General features: G+C 40.1%; 2 protein-coding genes across 3 annotated transcripts in view; one reads left to right on the top strand and one right to left on the bottom strand.

Moving 5' to 3' along the window:
* The first annotated feature begins 163 nt into the window (after nt 1-163).
* Nucleotides 164-8,439, top strand: LOC144512210 (endoplasmic reticulum-Golgi intermediate compartment protein 2-like). The gene is made up of 14 exons (XM_078242817.1): nt 164-302; nt 1,065-1,198; nt 1,781-1,889; nt 2,024-2,070; nt 2,177-2,244; nt 2,398-2,438; nt 2,861-2,962; nt 3,141-3,236; nt 4,372-4,427; nt 4,845-4,943; nt 5,247-5,344; nt 5,455-5,617; nt 5,831-5,910; nt 6,101-8,439. The coding sequence occupies exons 2-14, from the start codon at nt 1,093-1,095 to the stop codon at nt 6,179-6,181; spliced, it is 1,146 nt and encodes a 381-aa protein (XP_078098943.1). The 5' UTR covers nt 164-302; nt 1,065-1,092; the 3' UTR covers nt 6,182-8,439.
* A 716-nt stretch (nt 8,440-9,155) lies between these two features.
* LOC144512085 (fatty acyl-CoA reductase 1) overlaps nt 9,156-19,121 on the bottom strand; it is a 45,168-nt gene continuing 35,202 nt past the window's right edge. For both annotated transcript variants that reach the window (XM_078242649.1, XM_078242648.1), the window contains 9 exons: nt 18,938-19,117; nt 17,790-17,967; nt 16,526-16,570; nt 16,325-16,443; nt 14,907-14,974; nt 11,728-11,899; nt 11,492-11,621; nt 10,466-10,593; nt 9,156-10,045 (listed from right to left, as the gene is read on the bottom strand). In XM_078242649.1, coding sequence (XP_078098775.1) covers nt 9,883-10,045; nt 10,466-10,593; nt 11,492-11,621; nt 11,728-11,899; nt 14,907-14,974; nt 16,325-16,443; nt 16,526-16,570; nt 17,790-17,967; nt 18,938-19,117 — 1,183 coding nt within the window. In that variant the 3' untranslated portion in view covers nt 9,156-9,882. The remainder of the gene's footprint in view (nt 10,046-10,465; nt 10,594-11,491; nt 11,622-11,727; nt 11,900-14,906; nt 14,975-16,324; nt 16,444-16,525; nt 16,571-17,789; nt 17,968-18,937; nt 19,118-19,121) is intronic.

Below are 19,121 nucleotides of genomic sequence, written 5' to 3'. Positions count from 1 at the left end.
TTGAATCTATTCTTTTTATCAAAATCACATTTACATGATTCTACAAAAAAGGGGCATCGGTTTTAGTATTAAAGCGCCACCTCCTGACAGAATAGCGACATTGGTCCCTGCGCGGTCACGGTGTGCGGGGCGCGCACGCTACGCACTCACGAGTCCGCTCCCGCTGTATGTCAGCACCATGCATGTATCATGGTGCACTAAAATTCAGATATCAAACAGCTCAAACAGCAGCTAAAACGTATTGAGTTGGGCTTCCAGGGATCCTGTACCGCGATTTAACATCTAAGTAGATGATAAAAGAGGTAAGATGAATTATAAATAAACGGTGTTGTAAAAGCTGTGCTGCTTTGTTGAGACGGTTAACGGTCAGTAGATTGATATCTACACATCATAAAAATGCAGTATTGCAGTGAGTGCTTATATAGAGATGTAAAGTGTATTAGTATGTTATGTAGTGACATTTACTGTGGTGTTTGTATTGAGTGCATAATATATTCAGCCTGTCTGATCAAACAGTAATTGCTCCAAAGTATCTTGTGGTTTAGGGACCAATATATTAAAATTACAAGTGTGATATATGGATGCTGTTTTAATAACCCAGTGTAATATTGTTGATAATATATTTTAAACAATAAATGAATGTCTGTTTAGGATAAATAAATAAAAACTGAATGTTTTATTTAAATATAATTTTCATTTAATTTTATTACTATGTTATTTTGAGACATTTACAAAAACTACATTTTTACTGAGGCAACGAAGCTTTAGAAAAATATTTGAAAAATGTTATACTATTATAATATTTTTCTGCTAACTTCTTTGAGTGATTGCAGACACTAAGGGAGAGTGCGTTTTAAGATGTAACAAGCATCAGTGGTATCGTACAAATCGTTAATTCCAATGGTAGAAAGTAGACACATGGACATGGAGGCAATTGCATGAGATGAATGTGTGTCCCCTTGATAAATTATTTGTATACTAAATCATTATAAAGCTAGAGGTTGCAGACTGGGGTCCTTAATGTAACACTGATGGGTGCACTGATGTTTTATTATGTGATGGAGGAGGTGGCGAGCAGCCCTGGACGTGAAGATGAGGCGTCTGTCACGGAGGAAAGCCCTGAGTTTGGTGAGGGAGCTGGACGCTTTCCCCAAAGTGCCAGACAGCTACGTGGAGACCTCAGCCTCAGGAGGAACAGGTGGGTCACTCCTCTGATAGTCTCGCATTGTTAGTCGTAGACGCAGTGCACGTTACATGGTTGTGCTCTGTAAGTGAAAAATAGGTTAGTTAATGTTAGTAATAATGTTAGCAATATTTTCCTGATACACAGAGTTCCTTAATATTTGGTCTGTACTGTACTGTATGTTCATGTTACAAGGCAAAATACAGTTATTAACTTGAAAGTAAAGCATTCCTGTGTTTTTGTCATATTGCAATAGCCTGTTTACACTGATTATATACCAAAACAACTAATCAAAGCGGATACTGTATGATCATAAATAAATGAGTCATGATAACATGTTACATGCTTTACATTTCTTATATATAGCTACGCAGTGTTCTGAGCAGCCTGGATGAAAGGTAGCAGCTGATACAACACTCATTATAACCACGAGAGACTTGAGACATAATAACTTGGACTCGAGTTGAAAGACTTGTGAGCATCTCTGCATTGCCAGAACTATCTCCACAGCGCTGTGGAGTACTCCTCTGAAAACAAAAAGACAACAACACAGTAAAGATATCAGAGCTGTAACCACCCTGTTTGTCTCATCCACAGTGTCCCTGATAGCTTTTGGTGCCATGGCTCTTCTGGCTATTTTAGAGTTCTTTGTTTATAGAGACACTTGGATGAAGTATGAATATGAAGTTGACAAGGATTTTACCAGGTACTTTCAGAGCTGTTAAATGTTAACTATCACACGAAACCTTCCCCAAACAAACGTGCTTATATTTACAGTATATGGCAGGCAATTACTGTCAACTTGATATTAGTCTCACTCTTCATTTTCCTCATTTACAGTAAATTGAGAATAAACATTGACATTACTGTCGCCATGAAATGCCAGCGTGAGTATCACACCTTCTTTGTCATTAGATCAATTGCTCATTGAAGTGCATTATAGGTGTAAATATGTGTCAGTCTTATGCATGCATTTAATGTCTGTGATTGCAGATGTTGGAGCAGATATTCTGGACCTGGCGGAGACCATGATCACATCCAGTGGCCTCCAGTACGAACCGGTGAGTGAAGCATGTCTCCAAACATTAGGTCATGTTAAATTCTGCATCTGTTTTTATTTTTATTTTTGCAGAACATGGAGGCATTTTTTCACCCAGCTTTTGCAGATGTTACTTTTTTACAACTGCATCTCTTCTCTTTATATGTTTGTTCAGGTTATTTTTGAACTAACTCCACAACAGAGACTGTGGCAAAGGTAAGCTGCTGTAAAATCACACTGGGAGATACTTTAACAACAGGATGTCTGCAAGTATTATGAAAGTCTTGTAGTGTCTAAAATGATGTTATCTAATTTGAAGGCTTCTGTGTAGATACATATAGTGTTTTATGTCTTATATTCAGTTTGACGTTATGCACTGTTTCTCTTGTAGGATATAAAACAATGCTATCCTCTCATCGGACAGCTTCTTTCATTTTTGTGTGTGTGGTTAAGTTGGTTTACTTATGCATTGTAATTGTCATTTTAAAGACCTTAAAAGTGTACTTAAGGTGATAAAACTTGCAGGGACAAAGTTAAAACTTTAGATTACAAAAAAAAACTATGTAGAAAAACAGTTGCATATCTACATTCCAGATGTAGTTTGTCTTGCATGTTGCCAACCTGTTATTTGTCCTCAGGACATTGCATCTCATACAGAACAGGCTGAGAGAGGAACACGCTCTTCAGGAAGTCCTCTACAAAACTCTCCTGAAAGGAGGTCCCACTGCACTGCCGCCACGGTCAGTTACATACATGCAAACAAGCTATTCTCTTTTTTCGTGTTAACGCTAATGAAAATGGCAATATATTTTCTGCAGTTATGATGCAGCCTGATAGATATACAGCTGACAAGCAATTCATTGTGTGTGTGTGTGTGTGTGTGTGTGTGTGTGTGTGTGTGTGTGTGTGTGTGTGTAGGGAGGATGCCCCTATGGAGCCGCTCAAGGCTTGCAGGATACACGGGCATGTCTACGTCAATAAGGTAGCAGGAAACCTACACATCACTGTGGGAAAGTAAGAAACTATAGGTCGTTCAGCTATGTACAGACTGTAGTGAATTTCTTTATGTAGAATTTGTGTCAATATGAAAAGCTGACATAACTTAACTTAGCACAAAAAGTAAGGAAATTTGTGTTTGGTAGATTATTTCTCTGTGGTAACAATGCCTTTTGGCAATAAATCTTATACCGTTGGAAAGCCTGTTTAGTTCCCTTTCAAATGGTGCAAATAGTTGTAAGGAACATGCATTTGTGGGATGAGCATGTGGGTATGTGGGTTGCGTCCATTAAAAATTTGCCAAATCTTCTCTGCCAATGCCAAACAGCTTATTCTGCCATTGACTCGTTTGGTGGATTGGATGATTGAAGTTTGAAGAAACAAAACATATTGGCAATTTAACAATTTATTCATTTCACTAACAGGAGCCTCAGTAGCGTGTGGAAGAACCATACACAGCCACAACAGCCTGGCACCTACTACTCATGCTGGTCACCAGCCTGGTCACACACTGCTGTGGGATGGCATCCCATTCTTCAACCAGCATTTGTCGCAAGTCACCCAACGGGGTTGTGTTGATCACTCTGGCACGAACAGCACGCCCAAGCTGATCCCACAAGTGTTCAATGGGGTTGAGGTCAGGACTTCTGGCAGGCCATTCCATCCTCTCCACTCCCACATTCTGGGGGTAGTCTCTGATAAACCCCGCCCTGTGGGGGCGAGCGTTGTCATCTTGGAGGATAGAGTTCGGTCCCAGACTGTGGAGATATGGGATTGCCACTGGTTGCAGAATCTCATCTCTAAATCAGGCACCTGACTGCCAGCACCTGGGGGTACCAGAAGCTCAAAACAAGTCTTAATAGCAACAGCAAAATAACCTGTTTGGCAATGGCGGAGAAGATTTGGCAAATCTTTCATGGGCGCAACCCACATACTCAGCGCTGCTGCTCATCCCACAAATGCATGTTCCTTACAAATGGGGAACCACTTGAAAGGGAACTAAACAGGCTTTCCAACGGTATAAGATTGAATGCCAAAAAGCATTGTTACCACAGAGATATAATCTACCAAACACAAATGTCCTTACTTTTTGTGCCAAGTTTATATAGAGCAGTTGTTGACACCAGTCCTCTAATACCTCGTTTTATTTCAGGCCCATTCACCATCCTCAGGGTCATGCCCATATCGCAGCTTTTGTGAGCCACGAGAGTACGTAACTGTTCTTCTAATTATGCTTGCATGTGTTTCTTTGGCTTGTTTAGAAGTACGGATTTTTAAATAATCTGCTCGTGGTGCAAACTAAATTATGACTGCTAAATTTAGGAAAAAGGAGAAGAAAGATGTTTGTTGCATACGTCTCCCTCAGGGCATGTCATTTCCCTGAAAATGAAAGCCGATTTTTACATCAATAACACTATTAATTGTTATATATGTTATTAGTTATCACACTCGGTTTTCTTCCTCATTCAAAATATCAGTGACTGATTTGTAGACAAACTTTGAACAGCAACTATATACAGGTCTTCAAGTGCAGAGTACATTTTACTCGAGGTTCACGTAGAGCTTGTTCAGTGATTCTCTACAGCCTTAATTGAACCTGAGCTCCCTCTCATCTTTGCATTTTAGCGTACAACTTCTCCCATCGAATAGACCATTTATCTTTTGGGGAGGAGATACCGGGCATCATCAATCCTCTGGACGGCACAGAGAAAATCACCTATAACAGTAAGTTACTGTTATGTTTCAAGAGATAGGAGAGCATAAAACATATGATGTGACTTTCCTGCAGAATTAATGACGAGTTGAGATATTTATTGAATCGTGAAATGTCCTTAGCTAACCTTGGACGATCACTGCTAAGTAGGTATGATTGGAAAGAGGTTTCTATTACAAGTAGCACTATGATGGAATTGATTATGTTTCATTGTGAGTTTCTTCAGCTGTATTTTACATATTTGTCCTTTTTGAAATTCATGTAAAAACCTAAAATATAGCAATTTTTCACACATTATTCCATTTTTATTACAGATAACCAGATGTTCCAGTACTTCATCACAGTGGTTCCAACCAGACTGAACACATACAAGATATCTGCAGACACACACCAGTTTTCTGTGACTGAGCGGGTGAGTGAAAAGTAATACAACTCAATACCAAGAACCAAGATGAGGGATGGACAGAGGGGTTTAAAAAGAAACCTGAGATAATACTTACCACCATACTGTCTGTTTCCAAGGAGAGGGTGATAAACCATGCAGCGGGCAGTCACGGCGTTTCCGGCATCTTTGTCAAGTACGACACCAGCTCTCTGATGGTGACGGTCAGCGAGCAGCATATGCCACTGTGGCAGTTCCTGGTGCGACTGTGCGGCATCATTGGGGGTATATTCTCCACAACAGGCAAGTCTGGTTTCACCTGCAAATATTTGTCAATTTAGCAGGGATAGTACAAATAAGTAATGTGTATGGAGCTAGGATTCTGGGCTTTTTATTTCAAAGTAAATGAAATACACTACACAAAGGAAGTAATATAATCTATCTTTACTTAAAATGTGATTTTGTTATGAGTCTGAATTCATCCATTTATCGCCGTGTGTTCCTCCCTCTTTAAAGGCATGCTCCATGGGCTTGTTGGCTTCTGTTTTGATGCTATCTGCTGTCGCCTCAAACTTGGAGTCTACAGGCCCAGAGAGGTGAGTCTTTACCACACAGACTGTGGTCTTTACAAAACACATTCAAAATACAGGTCTCCTCTTGCCCAATAAACAGGCTGTCTCCATTACTGTCATATCAGAAGGAGTTGTTTCTCTGTCTGTATTAAATTCCTTTAAACTTCACCATGAAGCAGATATAATAGACTTACTTGTACTGAATCTATTTCAGGACGTGCAGCTACACAACCAGATGAACAATATAAACAATCACCAGACTCCTTTGTTGGCTGACAATGGCCCTCAGGACTAGCTGTTTTTCAGTGACCAGGCTTTTGGTCATCGCCAAATGTCATCAATAGGTCATTAAATTGTGTTTATTCTACTGAAGGTAAAGCTGTCTGTTAAACACTGTAAACTTGCAAATAGTAAGTTCACATCATATTGTTGCACTTCAGGAAATGTGCTGCCTGTGACTAGTTATACATGTGTTGTTTGAAGATTTCCTTTCTGTGATGGGGTTTGTTCCTTTAGAAATGTGGTAGGCTTTCTGTTCCACATGCTGTATAGCACATACAGCTGATTGTTTGTACCGATTGTCCATTAAAGTTTAAATATCCACAAATTAAAAAATACAAGTGAGGATTTGTTTCAAAGGATTACTGTGTGGAAAACATTTAAATCTTCAGTTAAGTCAAAGAAGGTGTGGATGGTCTTCAAATACTCTAGTCAAGTTTGGAGAGGTTGACTGCACTAATTTAGTATTGTGTCATCCCAATCTTTGTAATAGCTTGTAATTATCTCTATGCAGCTGAAATGCCATCATTTTTAAAAGCCTTTATCAAAAGGCCAAAAGAATGAGTTTTAACGTGACTGGTAATTTTGAGGTTTTGTAAAGAAACTACATGGTGAGGTAGAAGTAAAGTTTAATGGGCTGCAGCACACTTGCACTTATAATTTCAAAAAGTTTTGCCAAGCAGATTGAACAGGGAATAAAAGGTGGTCAAACATTTTGTAAATGACACCAGAAAGTCATTGGCTGTGTGTTGCTGTTTTGTTACATACAGTAATAGAAGCTCCAGCCTGGGGTTTCCTGGACCAACCTAGCTCTGACTGCATTTGATTTGCATACAGCACTTTGTTGTGAAACGCATACAGAGGAGAAAAAAATCAGTAACAACACCATTACAATAACTCTAAGAACAATTCTGATGATACCACTTAATATACAGGCCTCGTACGGCTGCAGACATTTTGGTTCATTATCCCCTCTGAAATTAAGAGGACGTTTACCATAATTACACCACAGACATGGGCTTTGCATAAACATTTATTTAGTTGTGTCCCTTTTTCTCCCATATAGGCTCATAACTTATTTGTATTCTGTCAAGAACACTTGAACTTGCAACACACACAATCCTGTACACAGTTTTCTCATTTGTTTTGGATAAAACTCTGTGGTGGAATCCTGACGACACTCACCAAGCAAAGATCGGTCAAATACAATTTTTGGTAGTCACACAGCAATTTACAGATCTTCTAATCTGGGGTCAAGGATGCAATACGAGGATAGCCTTAAGTCCTTTGTTTATAACCTAGCACTTTTGTGATGTAGGTCCAGACAAACATAGGACAGTTTGACTTTCTTAAAAATAGTAGTCCATCTCCCCATCAGGTAAGGCATACTGTACCTCAAGGCTCCATACCTGGTCCACTACTTTTCAAATTTCTGTTCGGCAGACTTTTCAACATGAATTTTCGCTCCGATGCAGATGACACTAACTCCATTGCAATAAATTGTCTGTCCTGTTTACTAGCTGTCTAAAGCACTTTGAAAACTGTCACACTGTTCTTACATATAAGCCAAAATGCTCTTTTTTCCTTCGAGTTTTCAACACAGTAGCCTTGCTAATTCATGGTCTTCCTTAACATATACATTTATGATCTTTCTTAGCAATTTTTAACAAACATGACCTCCTCAGTATCCAGAGGCCTGCCTCAAGAACTAAAAAAAATCTTCAGTCAATAGTGCCTTCATCTTCACATGGCATATACCATCTCCTCTGTGCCCTGCTGGCATCTTTCTTGCTAGCCTGCTGCAGTCGCTTTGGAGGAGCTGGGACTCCTCAGTTTGTATCTCATATATTAGCATTACATTCAAATCACAGGGTGCATGGGTAGCTCACGTGGTAGAGCAGATGCCCATATATAAAGGTTTACTTTCCGACGCAGCGGCCGCAGGTCCGACTCCGACCTGCGGCCCGTCGCTGCATCTCGTTCCCCCTCTCTCATGTCTTCAGCTGTCCTATATAAATAAAGGCCTAAAATGCCCAAAAAATAACCTTTTGAATCACAGCGGTGACCATCCTTTTCTCTAATAAAACAGACTGAGCGAGGTTTGAAAAACATGTTTAACAACACTTACTGCTGTTCTGAAGACATTTCAAGAAACCTCTTTTAGCCATATGGATGAAAACATTTTGTCTGTTGCAGGATAAAAACATTTTAAAACTGGTTTCCCAAGTTGCAACGGTTTCCTAAGACAGTTTATCTAGGTGACTGAAGGCTTGGCCTTGGGATGAAAAAAAAAAAAAAAAAGTTACAATTTAGGTTGTAACTCTTTATAGCATATTTTCATCCAGGTAGCTTGAGGAGTCCCAAGGTTTTTCAAAACACTCCGAATGTGTTAAGCAGCCTATTGGGTTTTTCAGATATCTCCAGGTAATCATTTTTCAGAGAAACTGTTGGTTACCACTGTGACTCAAATTTTAACGCTAATACACTCCATCCAATCCTCCATCTTTCAAGTGACCTGACTCCCTACTCCACTAAATTGCCTGCTCCAAGCTTGGTCCCCCAACCTCACGTACCTTCTTGCACATGTGAACGACTGATTGGATGGACCCAGTCTTCATTTTGGATTTACTGCATTAGCGTTGGACCTCTTAGAATCCCATTGTTCTTAGCATATCCAACTATAACTTGATTTTACAATTTGTAACTTTTCCACCTGTGGCTCCCATTTCACCCCTACCTGACTGAGGAGGGGGGGTCCCTCTTTAAAATGCCTCGAGGTTCTGGAGAGTTTCTTATAAAACTTGGGCATTGTACAATATGATACTGGGCTATACATATCTATCTATCTATCTATCTATCTATCTATCTATCTATAGATATATATATAAAAAATACACTGCCAAGGTCTACCACATATATCAGCCTTTGACGCAAGTATAAATATGTAAAAGTAGTAAACTTAGTTTCAGTACAAACAGGCAAAAAGTGGGTCAGAATTCAAACAAACAAGGTTTATGTTCAGAGACATAGTGACATTATTTGTTATAGTAAATAAGTGACAACCTCGACAGCAGGGAAGATGGCAGATCTGTAGGTTTTGGTGTAAGTAGTGATACGGTTTTGTGTAGTCAGAATTTAGCTTAAATACTAGTCTCAATCTGTGGAATGACCTTAAGACAGACAACCACCAGTTAGTTTTTGGAGTGTAATCTTAAAAAGGCAGTAGATACCCACAATGCAAGACAAGGACAAGTAAACAAGTAAAGAGAGGAATTGGATTTTCCCACAGTAAAAAACAGAGATCCAAAATAATCTTATAGAAATCGTCCGCCAGTGAAGCACTGCCATATTTCAAGTATGAAAACAAATCACACAAAGTCACACAAAAGGCTTATTGTTGCATATATAATTGGCCACTTTGAGAAGAAAACGGTAGGTACAACATGAATGACAACATTTTTTGGACGGGCCTGGTGACTGAACAGTGCAGGTACTGATTTCTGAACTAAACAAATAACTCATGGCTAGTAGACCTCTTTTCTCCCTTCTGAGTGCTTCACACAACTGCAGCCTCCCACCTGTAGAGAGCCCCCAGCTAATCCACACTAACAGAAGGATTTAGTGTCTATTGTGGATGGTCAGAGTCTCAGATGTTGCATCCTGCTGACAGCTAAAGGCAGAGGGCTGCTGTATCTGGTTTGAGGCGGTGAGGAAGACTCAGTTGGTTATGGTACTGGATGCGCGGAAGTAGGAGAGGAACTTGAAACAGAGGCTGACCACAAAATACCAGATGTTTCTGGCCATCTGGGAGCGGGCAATAAACACCCTCCAGATGAAAACGACCAACAGGGTGTTGAAGGTGTAGCGGATGTTCCTCAATCTGGGAAAGAGAGGAGGAATGTTTTAGGAAAATTAGTTTTTTGTTTTTTTTTTTTTTATAAAGTGTGTTTAAGTTGACTTTTATGCAAACTAGTATCCATCTTGCCTATTAAGAGAGTACATAGAAAGGAGGATTATCTCAAACCTAAAAGGACAACATTCAATATTGCATTAAAATGACAAGCAAGCCAATTTAAATTTAAGACATGGATGGGTAATGTAGAGATAGATAGGGGCATCTCTGCTCAACTGAATTTTTGAAAATAACATTTCTTTGGTGTCTGATGTTATTGTCAAAACACTTACCACTGGGCTGAAATGCCGGTTATTTACTAAGAAAATGTTATGAACAATCCATTGGTTGGACAGATTGACCACTTACTATTCCTGTTGTATTTCTGTTGCACTCTTGTTGACTTACTTCCTCAGATGCTGCCTGGCAGCAGGAATGTCAGACATGTCTTCATTCAGGACATACTTCTTGGTGCCGATGCAGTAATTCTCGATGTATTCGGGCCAGTTCAACTGGCGCACATCAAAGTTAAATGTCTGCAAGATAGAAAAAAAAAGAGCTAGAAGGGAGTTGAGACAAACCAAAGCTCTTTAATTTGTAATACAAAATAAAATGTGAAATCCCACTCTCACTCACTAGATGGAGCAATATACTCCCTAATACTATTATAATGTAGAGAGAGAGCAGAGGGAATATTTTCTAAACTGCTTGCTCCTTTAACTATACTAGAGTTAAATAGAAGAAGCAATTATGTCTTCAGTGGTGAAAGAAGTACTAAGATCCTTAAGTAAAAGTAGCAATACCACAGGACAGTATTATCAGTAAAACGTACTTAAAGTGTCAAAAGTAAAAGGAGTAATTATGGAGCACGGCTGCTTCAGAATGTTGTAAAAGATTATTTTACAACATTACGCTATTGGATTGTTGTGACCGAGGCATTAACCTACAAGCAGCAAATACACAATGGTGTATTTCATCAATGTGGAGCAAATGTACTTTATATTATATACTACTGGGTAGTTTTATCTAAAGCATTCATTCATATTTATTCATTCATTATTAATCACACTCTGTATGCAACACTTATGCAAAGTAACTGGTAATAAAGTTGGTGATAAAGTACACTAAAAAGTACAATATTTCCCTCTGAAATTAAGTGAAATACAAGTAAAGTGGCATAAGATGTAAAATAAAGTACAAGTAGCTCAAAATTGTACTCCGTACTTCAGATGTCTACGTCATTTTCGACCAATGCATTTTAGTTTGTTGTAACCTGCATCAGATGGGTGAGAAGGGGTTTATAGCGATTAGATTTAGATGGTGTCAGATGAAGCAAATTACTTGTTCAGACTGGATCAAACAATCTGGTTCCCAAATAAGTTTAGAAGGTAGATCATTGGCCCAAACTGGCAGCATGTATGTGGATAGGCGTACCTTCCTGTCCTCTGGGGTAAGCTGGTTCATCAGCATGCTCATGTTCTCAGAGTTCCACTCCCAGTCCCGGCTGCTGAAATACTCCAGCAGGCCGATTGCCTTGTGCAGACGATTGAAGATGCGCATCATCCTACAGCGAGAGAGGGAGGGAGGGAGGGAGGGAGGGGGGGTCAGAGGTAACTACACACATGAACTTTTTCAGATTTCAAATTACGACAGACAGCTGTGAGTCTTACTGCGGCTTTTGTCCAGAGAGTCGCAGGAAGAAGTCATAGATGAGGGCAGGGAACTTGTGGCTGACCAGGATCCAGTACTGGTTGATCAGGTAGTTGGAGGTGATGTTGGTGTTGGGCCGGCGGAAAGCCTGTTCTAGCGGGTTCCTCTTCCAGGACAACATCACGTGGTGCTCTGCAAAAAGGTGCAGGGGATTAGTTCAACAAAATACAGTCTTCATCTCTGAGATAAAAGGCAAAGAGGGTAAAATAATTTCTCATCCAGATGGTTAGAAGAGTCTTTAAAGGATTTTAGAAACACCTTTACCAACAGCGGTAAGAGTTCAAGATCACTGTGGCTGGGTTAGCTCAGTTGGTAGAGCAGGCGCACATATATAGAGGTTTATTCCTCGACGCGGAAGGTCCAGGGTTCGAGTCTGACCTGTGACAATTTCCTGCATGTCTTCCCCCCTCTCTCCCCTTTCATATCTAGCTGTCCTATCCATTAAAAGGCGGAAATGCCAAAAAAAAAGAATCTTAAAAAAAAAGGGTTCAAGATCACCAGTTTTGTTGTTGGGGAAATCAGATGCTTAGCTCTGTGAATTTAATGTAATGGTAATATGAGAGGCACAAACAATGGCAAGCCTTGCTCTCAAAGTGGGGATCTCATGATGAAAAGGTCCTTAAATCAGTTTCAAATCATCCAGGTTATAAACATCCACTGACCAGGAACAATGGGTAACAAATAGGTAAACACACAAATTACAGTTTCTATACTAGGATCATGACTTCCAGGAACCATAGACGGCCTTAATCACTGCATGATTTTCATTTCTGGGGGAATATGAGGCGGAAAGCAGCCACACAAAGACTACCCCCACTGGGCAGCACAGCCGGCCCCTCCTCCTCCATCCACAGATACAGAGGGCAGCCATGTGACTACAGACATTACATCACACACAGCACGCAAACAAGGTCTTGCACTGTTCCGTTTCCATGGCAACAGATATGTAGTGGTTGCAGGGGCCAAGATGATCAGATCCGAGCTGACAGCCAGCTGTGGCCGCAGCCTGAAGTATCGCCGCTAACCTTGAGCTGCCCTTCGAGGTCTGGGAGAGTAACAATAAAAAGAAACTGGGCCAGAGTACCCACAATTCTTGCTTGCAACAAGGAGCTGGATCCTCCTTTACTTATCTTTTAAATTTCATAACCAGAAAAAAAAAAATTTTCTATCTCAATTGGGCCAGCGAGATTAGAATACACGTTTCCTCTTTCATAACTGTGAGTTGCAGCAATGAGACCTAATCCCGCTACTATCCATCTGGTTGCAATTTCCTCTGGGAAGAGAGCATGTTTGCTAATCTAAGAGGAAATGGAAAAGAGAGGGCCCCTCTCATTTTAAAATTCTGACCTGATGCGGATTCTAGAATAAAGTCACCAAAGTGGTTACGATTAATCCTGAGGGGACAGGAATAACTGTACTCCGTGAAAATCGAGTTTTTCAAATGTTTGGTAGGACAGATGTCAACCTCATCAGAAAAGTCAGTATCACTAGTCAGTAGGATTCACCCTTCTTGCACCATGAAGGTCTGTAGAAAATATGGCAATCCATCCAAATGTTGCGACACTTTTCATAACGTAAGAATAATGTAATTTTTTATGCAAACTAGTGTTATCTCAGCTCTTCAAACCTATTAAAAAAAAAAAAGGGAATAAAATGTTTTAATTTATAAAACAAAAGTGTTTTTTACTGGGAGGACGTTCCAAAACAGTTATATGGCCAAAACCTTGCTTTTCAAAAGATAGATAGATAGATAGATATAAAATAAGGGCTGTCAATCGATTAAAAAATGTAATCCAATTACATACTCTGATTATTAATCAAAATGAATCGCATACATAATTAACGGTGCCTGAACCGATACTTTAAGAAAGAAAAGGGTACTAAACAACAGTTGGTGACATTAAAGAACGGCTTGTTTATTGCTAAGGCCATATGGTCAAAATGAAAGGATTTAATAATAATGTATAACAATAACTAATTTCAGCAGTAAATTGCTGTTAAACCATCAGATGGGAAAAGGACATTTACAATAACTTCAAATGCACCACGAGGTGTAGTTTACCAGTTTCATTGAACGCACCGTCTGTGTTGTTTCTCCGACGGCAGCTACAGATTGTTACATCCCGGTGTTGAATCCTCTACAGTAAAACAGTCACTTTACACCGTTTAGCGTTAGCTGTCAGCATTTTAACCTTGTTTAATCCAGCTACTAGCTAGCGGTAGGCTAACGTTAGCTGCTGTTGAGTATAGTGTTAACTAGCGTCATGTGCAGCGGCGTTTGTGTTTCAGAGCATCAGAGAGAAGCGCAGACATATCAGTGGCACCAGATGTCGGTAGCCAGGAAGAAGATTTTTACAAGGAAATGTCCAATTAATGATCCAGGCAGCACATTCTCATCTCCCTCCTTCATTTTACAGTCCAATGGTGGCTAGAACGGCTCCAGGTCAAACGTCAATATGGAATGGATTAATCTGCGTTATTTTTTTTTTAACATGTTATTTTTTCTCAGATTAATCGAAATTAACGCGTTATTTTAACTGTTGGGCGTAGCCTAGAGCATCAGGTGTGTGAAAACATGGGAGGCCACAATAACAAAGATTTGCTGCTGTTTTCTTATGCGAGCGCCTACTTGACTTGATTTACTTGTAACAACTTTTACAACTAATTTAAGTTACTGTTGAAACCAATGGACGACTACAACCTAAATCGATAGCACATTGTGGACAGTGGCAAACTATATTAAATGCATGTGTGAATTTTCTATATTTAGGAAAAAGTTTCACACCCTTCCAACACATTTGAACGACCGTCGGCCATGTTTCTGTACGTCAGTTGTCAACAACGCGTCACCAACTGGGAAACTGTTAGCAAAATCTAGCCCCAGTTTCCCACCTCTGATTCCCCATGAACGCACGGTTACTTACACTACAAATGTTAAATCCATCTTCTGTCTCTTTCCAGCAGGTGGCAGACACTCCCCACAAGAGTCCCAATCACAAACACAACTACATCACACTGTCGTTATGTCACAACATTGGAGTATTAATTTGTGATGATGAACAGGACCGCCATATTGTGGGATGCCAGCAGGCGCAGACAATTTTCTATTACCTTTAAGCATGACAAACAATGTACGTACCGATCTCTCCCCAGTGAAACGGGTTGATGCCGCCGGTCGTGCAGTTGTACACCAGAGCTGGTTTAGGTCTGCAAGGTGTGGGAGAAGGTCACAACACCAATAAAAAAAACAAAAAAAAACACACATGTTCGTCTACATTTCCTGGACTGTGAGAGTAGTAAGCTATGAAACTAAGTGCTATAAAAGTGATTTTAAAACACAGGTAATTGTGAGTGTTTATTACTCAGACAAGACATGCAGACCTTTGGACTGGTATAATCACATACTAGTTGGTAATGGTAATTTCATTATTACATTTGTGAGATATGATCCACGTTTCCCTTTACGAAATACCTTTGAATGCAATTTAGATCTTAAAAAACCCATCGTTATCAGGTTTATTGTAGCTATGTCTTAGTGTACTCTTTTCCAGGGTTCAAAAAAGGTTTCACCCCCGCATTTCTTTTATCTGCAAATATCCCAATTCTTAATTTAAGTCCCAGCTCCTTTGTTTAAACATGCCGTTTTTGGGGATAGCACAAGTAGCTAGTATGAGATTTTACAGTTTGGACTCTAATCATAAGGTACCTTTCTTGTAAAACTTTCTCACTTCAGACTAAGTAATTAAAAGGCATTTGTTAAACTTTAATGGCTTTTAAGCAGCGTGCGTGTTAAACAGTGACCGCAGGTTTCTGTTGCGATGCAGAGTATAAAGTTTCTTCTACCAGGAGAACTAATATTTTGAAAAACTAATATTTTTTTAAATATATCTGTTTTATCACTGTGGTCTGGATGGACATAACATATCAAGGAGTACCCCACAGTCTTATAAAACTTAATGCATGCTTTTCTTTTTGAAAAAAAGAACAGTTTTAGGTCTAATAAGATGGCAGCATATACACAACAGAAATATATTTCTACATATGATTTTATGATCTACATAATGTTTAAAAATGAAAGAATATTGTCGAGTGAAGGTTAAAGATGCTTGACTCGTCGATAAAAATGTTCATGCATAAAAAGACGAGTTAATTCCAACCAATCTACACATAAACCTTGAGCAATATAGTAATCATTAGGTTCACAATTTTTCAAGCCCGTCAGTTGCCCGTATGAACATTGAAACTGGTTTTGCTCGCTGTAACCAACCCTCCTGTTCATACTGACCATTAAAAGATCCATTCCGTATGCTTTTCCAGTGTAAGTGACATGAGACAAAATCCAGTCCGTCTACCGCCGACTATATTTTGCACAAAACAAATAAAGTGGGTACCTTCCACATCTACAGCCTTTTTAGTACAACATTCTCTCTTACCGTCTCTTCACAGCAATTTCTAACTAAAAAGACCGGTCAGACTTGAAACAATTGTGAACTTGTCCTTTAAGAGTAGAGACCCAGGTTTACAGATGTTAAACAAACCTGTGGGTGTGGCACTAACCTGTGTTTAGCAGTGTACCAGCCAGCAGCCAGTGTGAGGTTGATGACAACGTCCACAGGGATCAGGTCAGCCACCGCGTCATTGTTGGCTCTCATAGTGCGCAAGATCCCCTTTCCAGCCTAAATATAGGAGAACACTTAGTCTTAGGACTCCAAAACATGTCTGCGTGTTTAAAAGGTTTGAGTTTTTAACCTTACTCACAGCTATAAAGATTCCACTTGGCCCGTTGAAGTTGTCGATCCAACCCTGGTGGAGGTGTAAGAGGAGAGAAAACGAGTAAATCCTTAGAGCTTTCTCTCGAGTCAGATACAATGTTAATTTATAGATATCCTAACACCACATATGTGGTTAAGTTTACATGTGCTGAATCAGCTGTTCAGGGTTATGTTACTTCCTGCGTTGGGAGAACAGGGGACGCTGGGAAGCAGAGATTGTCGACTTCAATTAGAGTGTATTAAAAATGGATGAAACCAGTGGTTATAGACTGCTGCACTTTCTAGCTTATGGGACAGAGAGCCATTACGTGGCCGAGGCTTGCCCCGAGTCTAATAATGCTCTGGTGCAGATAAAGTGCATGAGATGTTTTTAGCAGCATTACAATCTGTTGATGGCTTCATGCCTGGCTAAAGTGGCAGATAGATTTTATATTTTTCATTATATTTTGGTTAAATGGTTGACTTCAGTCACAAACCAACAGAACTAGAAGCATATTGTGGTCGTAAACAAACCACACCCCCCCCGCCTCACAGCACCTACTGGCACGAGCTGTCAAGGCGATTGCATGGCCAAATGCGAGTGAGGCCTTTTGAAGAGTCGCAATCAGTGCACACACTGGCCTACACTTCCCTGACGCCAGATAAACAAGGACTTTCCTTTGTTTTTTGAAAAATTACAGATGATTTGGGCGTTTATCACTAACCACTTTTAATTGACGATCACAAAAATGATACTTTATGTAGCAGTCTAGCAGTAAGTGCAAAGTCATTTAAATAGTTATGTGAAATGCAAATGTTGAAAGATGTGAGGATGCCTCCAGCATCTTGACTGAAAGCAGCTCATAACGTTCAACTTTCGGAGTCCAGTCAAGTCCTCTGGCCCTTTCTCGCTCTCTCTCACTCAAACTCAATGTGACATTCAGTGTGTCAGCATATCTTCCCCCTCGGTGTCCCATTTCAGCCATCCTCACCTCTCCCAGCCCAACAGCTGTAACCCTTGAGTCACACAGGTCTTCAGCCAAGATATTTACCAATTTGCAATAATCCTTGGCTCACTTAAAATGAAACCCACATGGAGCGGCACATTGACCTGTGCAGGATTACGCCGCTCAATATCTTATTTCCATGTTTTACTGTCACAGGAGGACACGCACACTAAAACGCATTGATTAACATTAACCACAGGCATATATTTCAGTACAATGTGCGATAGTCCTTTAGATCTTCAAAACAATACTCGGTGGACTCACTGGGAAAGGCTCCTGCCAGCTGGCTCCCACTATGGAGGGTCTGATGATGGCGATGTTAAGCTTGTCTTGCTCCTGCTGCACCACATACTCCGCCAGGGCTTTGGTGTAGGTGTACGTGTTGGGCCGGTCGCCGATGAGCCGTGCCGTGATGTCTCGCACAATGCCGTCATCCATCCACCTGAAGAAAGACATGAAGGCCTCGGTCAGCACGCATGGTACTGTACAGTGGTACTTCTTATTCTTGTATTCCATATTGATCTTTGACCCATTTGGGTAACGCTATTTACTATTAAAGGGGTATAATTAGTTTGTCAGCTTTGTCTGAAATGAGTCCATTATCTTCTGGGGCGTCAGATTGGTACAGACACAATTTGGTAATTTATCATTTACAAATGCTTAGTGTTTTTGAGATGGCCTGTACATTTATTCTAATAAATGGTCATATAAATGATTAAAATGATAAAGATCATTGACATTTAAGTCCCATCTGTACTCAAATAGAGGCAGTAAAAAAAAAAAAAGGTCTTTCCAAAGTGTTGATAGTCTTCTACATCTCCACGTCATTAAACTGGCTCTACTGTTATTCAACACACACAAGGAAATTAAGCTTCCTGTGTGCTTCATGTAGAAGCAATATATTTTTTCTCTGGAGCCCATTTATGCTTCATCATTCACATTGAACGTGAATTTCTGGACTGGGTTAGCCCGATAGAGACTGAATTTTCACTTTATTTCATGTCTATGCGTTCGGTTTGAATCACTGAACAAATCAAAAGATGTGGGCGGTGATTTAGTGTTTTGGAACAAGACTATTAAACTCAATCCTCAGGAAACGTGTCAGTGGCATCGAGTCCTGAAAATGTCAAGAAACAAGAGTTGTGGCAGATTCTTCTTTGGTCTGGTTTAGCCATTTTTTAAATCAGATATTTCCTTTCCTTATGAGGGAATCAGGATATTACTGATGATAACTTTGGCATTTCTTTGAGTACTGAAACCAATACAACTGGATACAACTTGGCTTTTCAGGCGTGGCAGACAACACGTTTTATGAACTTTTAAGTAAATTATTGGACTTCAGAAACAGTCGAACTGAGCTAGAATTGAATCCACGTCCTCGAGGCTCAAAAACCAGCCCTACATCCACTCACTCGAGAGACTCGATGAGTTTCTTGGGCTCGACAGGTGGCGGGTAGATGACCTCGTCGATGTGCTTGCGGTTGCAGTTTGCATAAGCGGTGGAGACATGAATGAAGGCCTCGAGGTGTTTCATCTGCTGGGCCAGGCTGAGGAGCTGCTGTGTGGCAATCACATTCAGCTGCAGGGCGTGTCTGC

This window comes from Sander vitreus, chromosome 23 (genome assembly GCF_031162955.1).
Source record: "Sander vitreus isolate 19-12246 chromosome 23, sanVit1, whole genome shotgun sequence".
Taxonomy (NCBI): Eukaryota; Metazoa; Chordata; class Actinopteri; order Perciformes; family Percidae; genus Sander; species Sander vitreus.
The sequence above is the reverse complement of the archived record's forward strand: the minus strand, read 5'-3'. Positions and strand labels throughout refer to the sequence as shown.

What these genes read in the sequence shown, in the direction of transcription:
- LOC144512210 (XM_078242817.1), top strand. Translation starts at nt 1,093, where the DNA reads ATGAGGCGTCTGTCACGGAGGAAAGCCCTGAGTTTGGTGAGGGAGCTG. An exon ending in AGAGAAAATCACCTATAACA is followed by an intron (nt 4,944 to 5,246) that starts GTAAGTTACTGT and finishes TTTTTATTACAG; the next exon opens with ATAACCAGATGTTCCAGTAC. An exon ending in AGTTTTCTGTGACTGAGCGG is followed by an intron (nt 5,345 to 5,454) that starts GTGAGTGAAAAG and finishes TCTGTTTCCAAG; the next exon opens with GAGAGGGTGATAAACCATGC.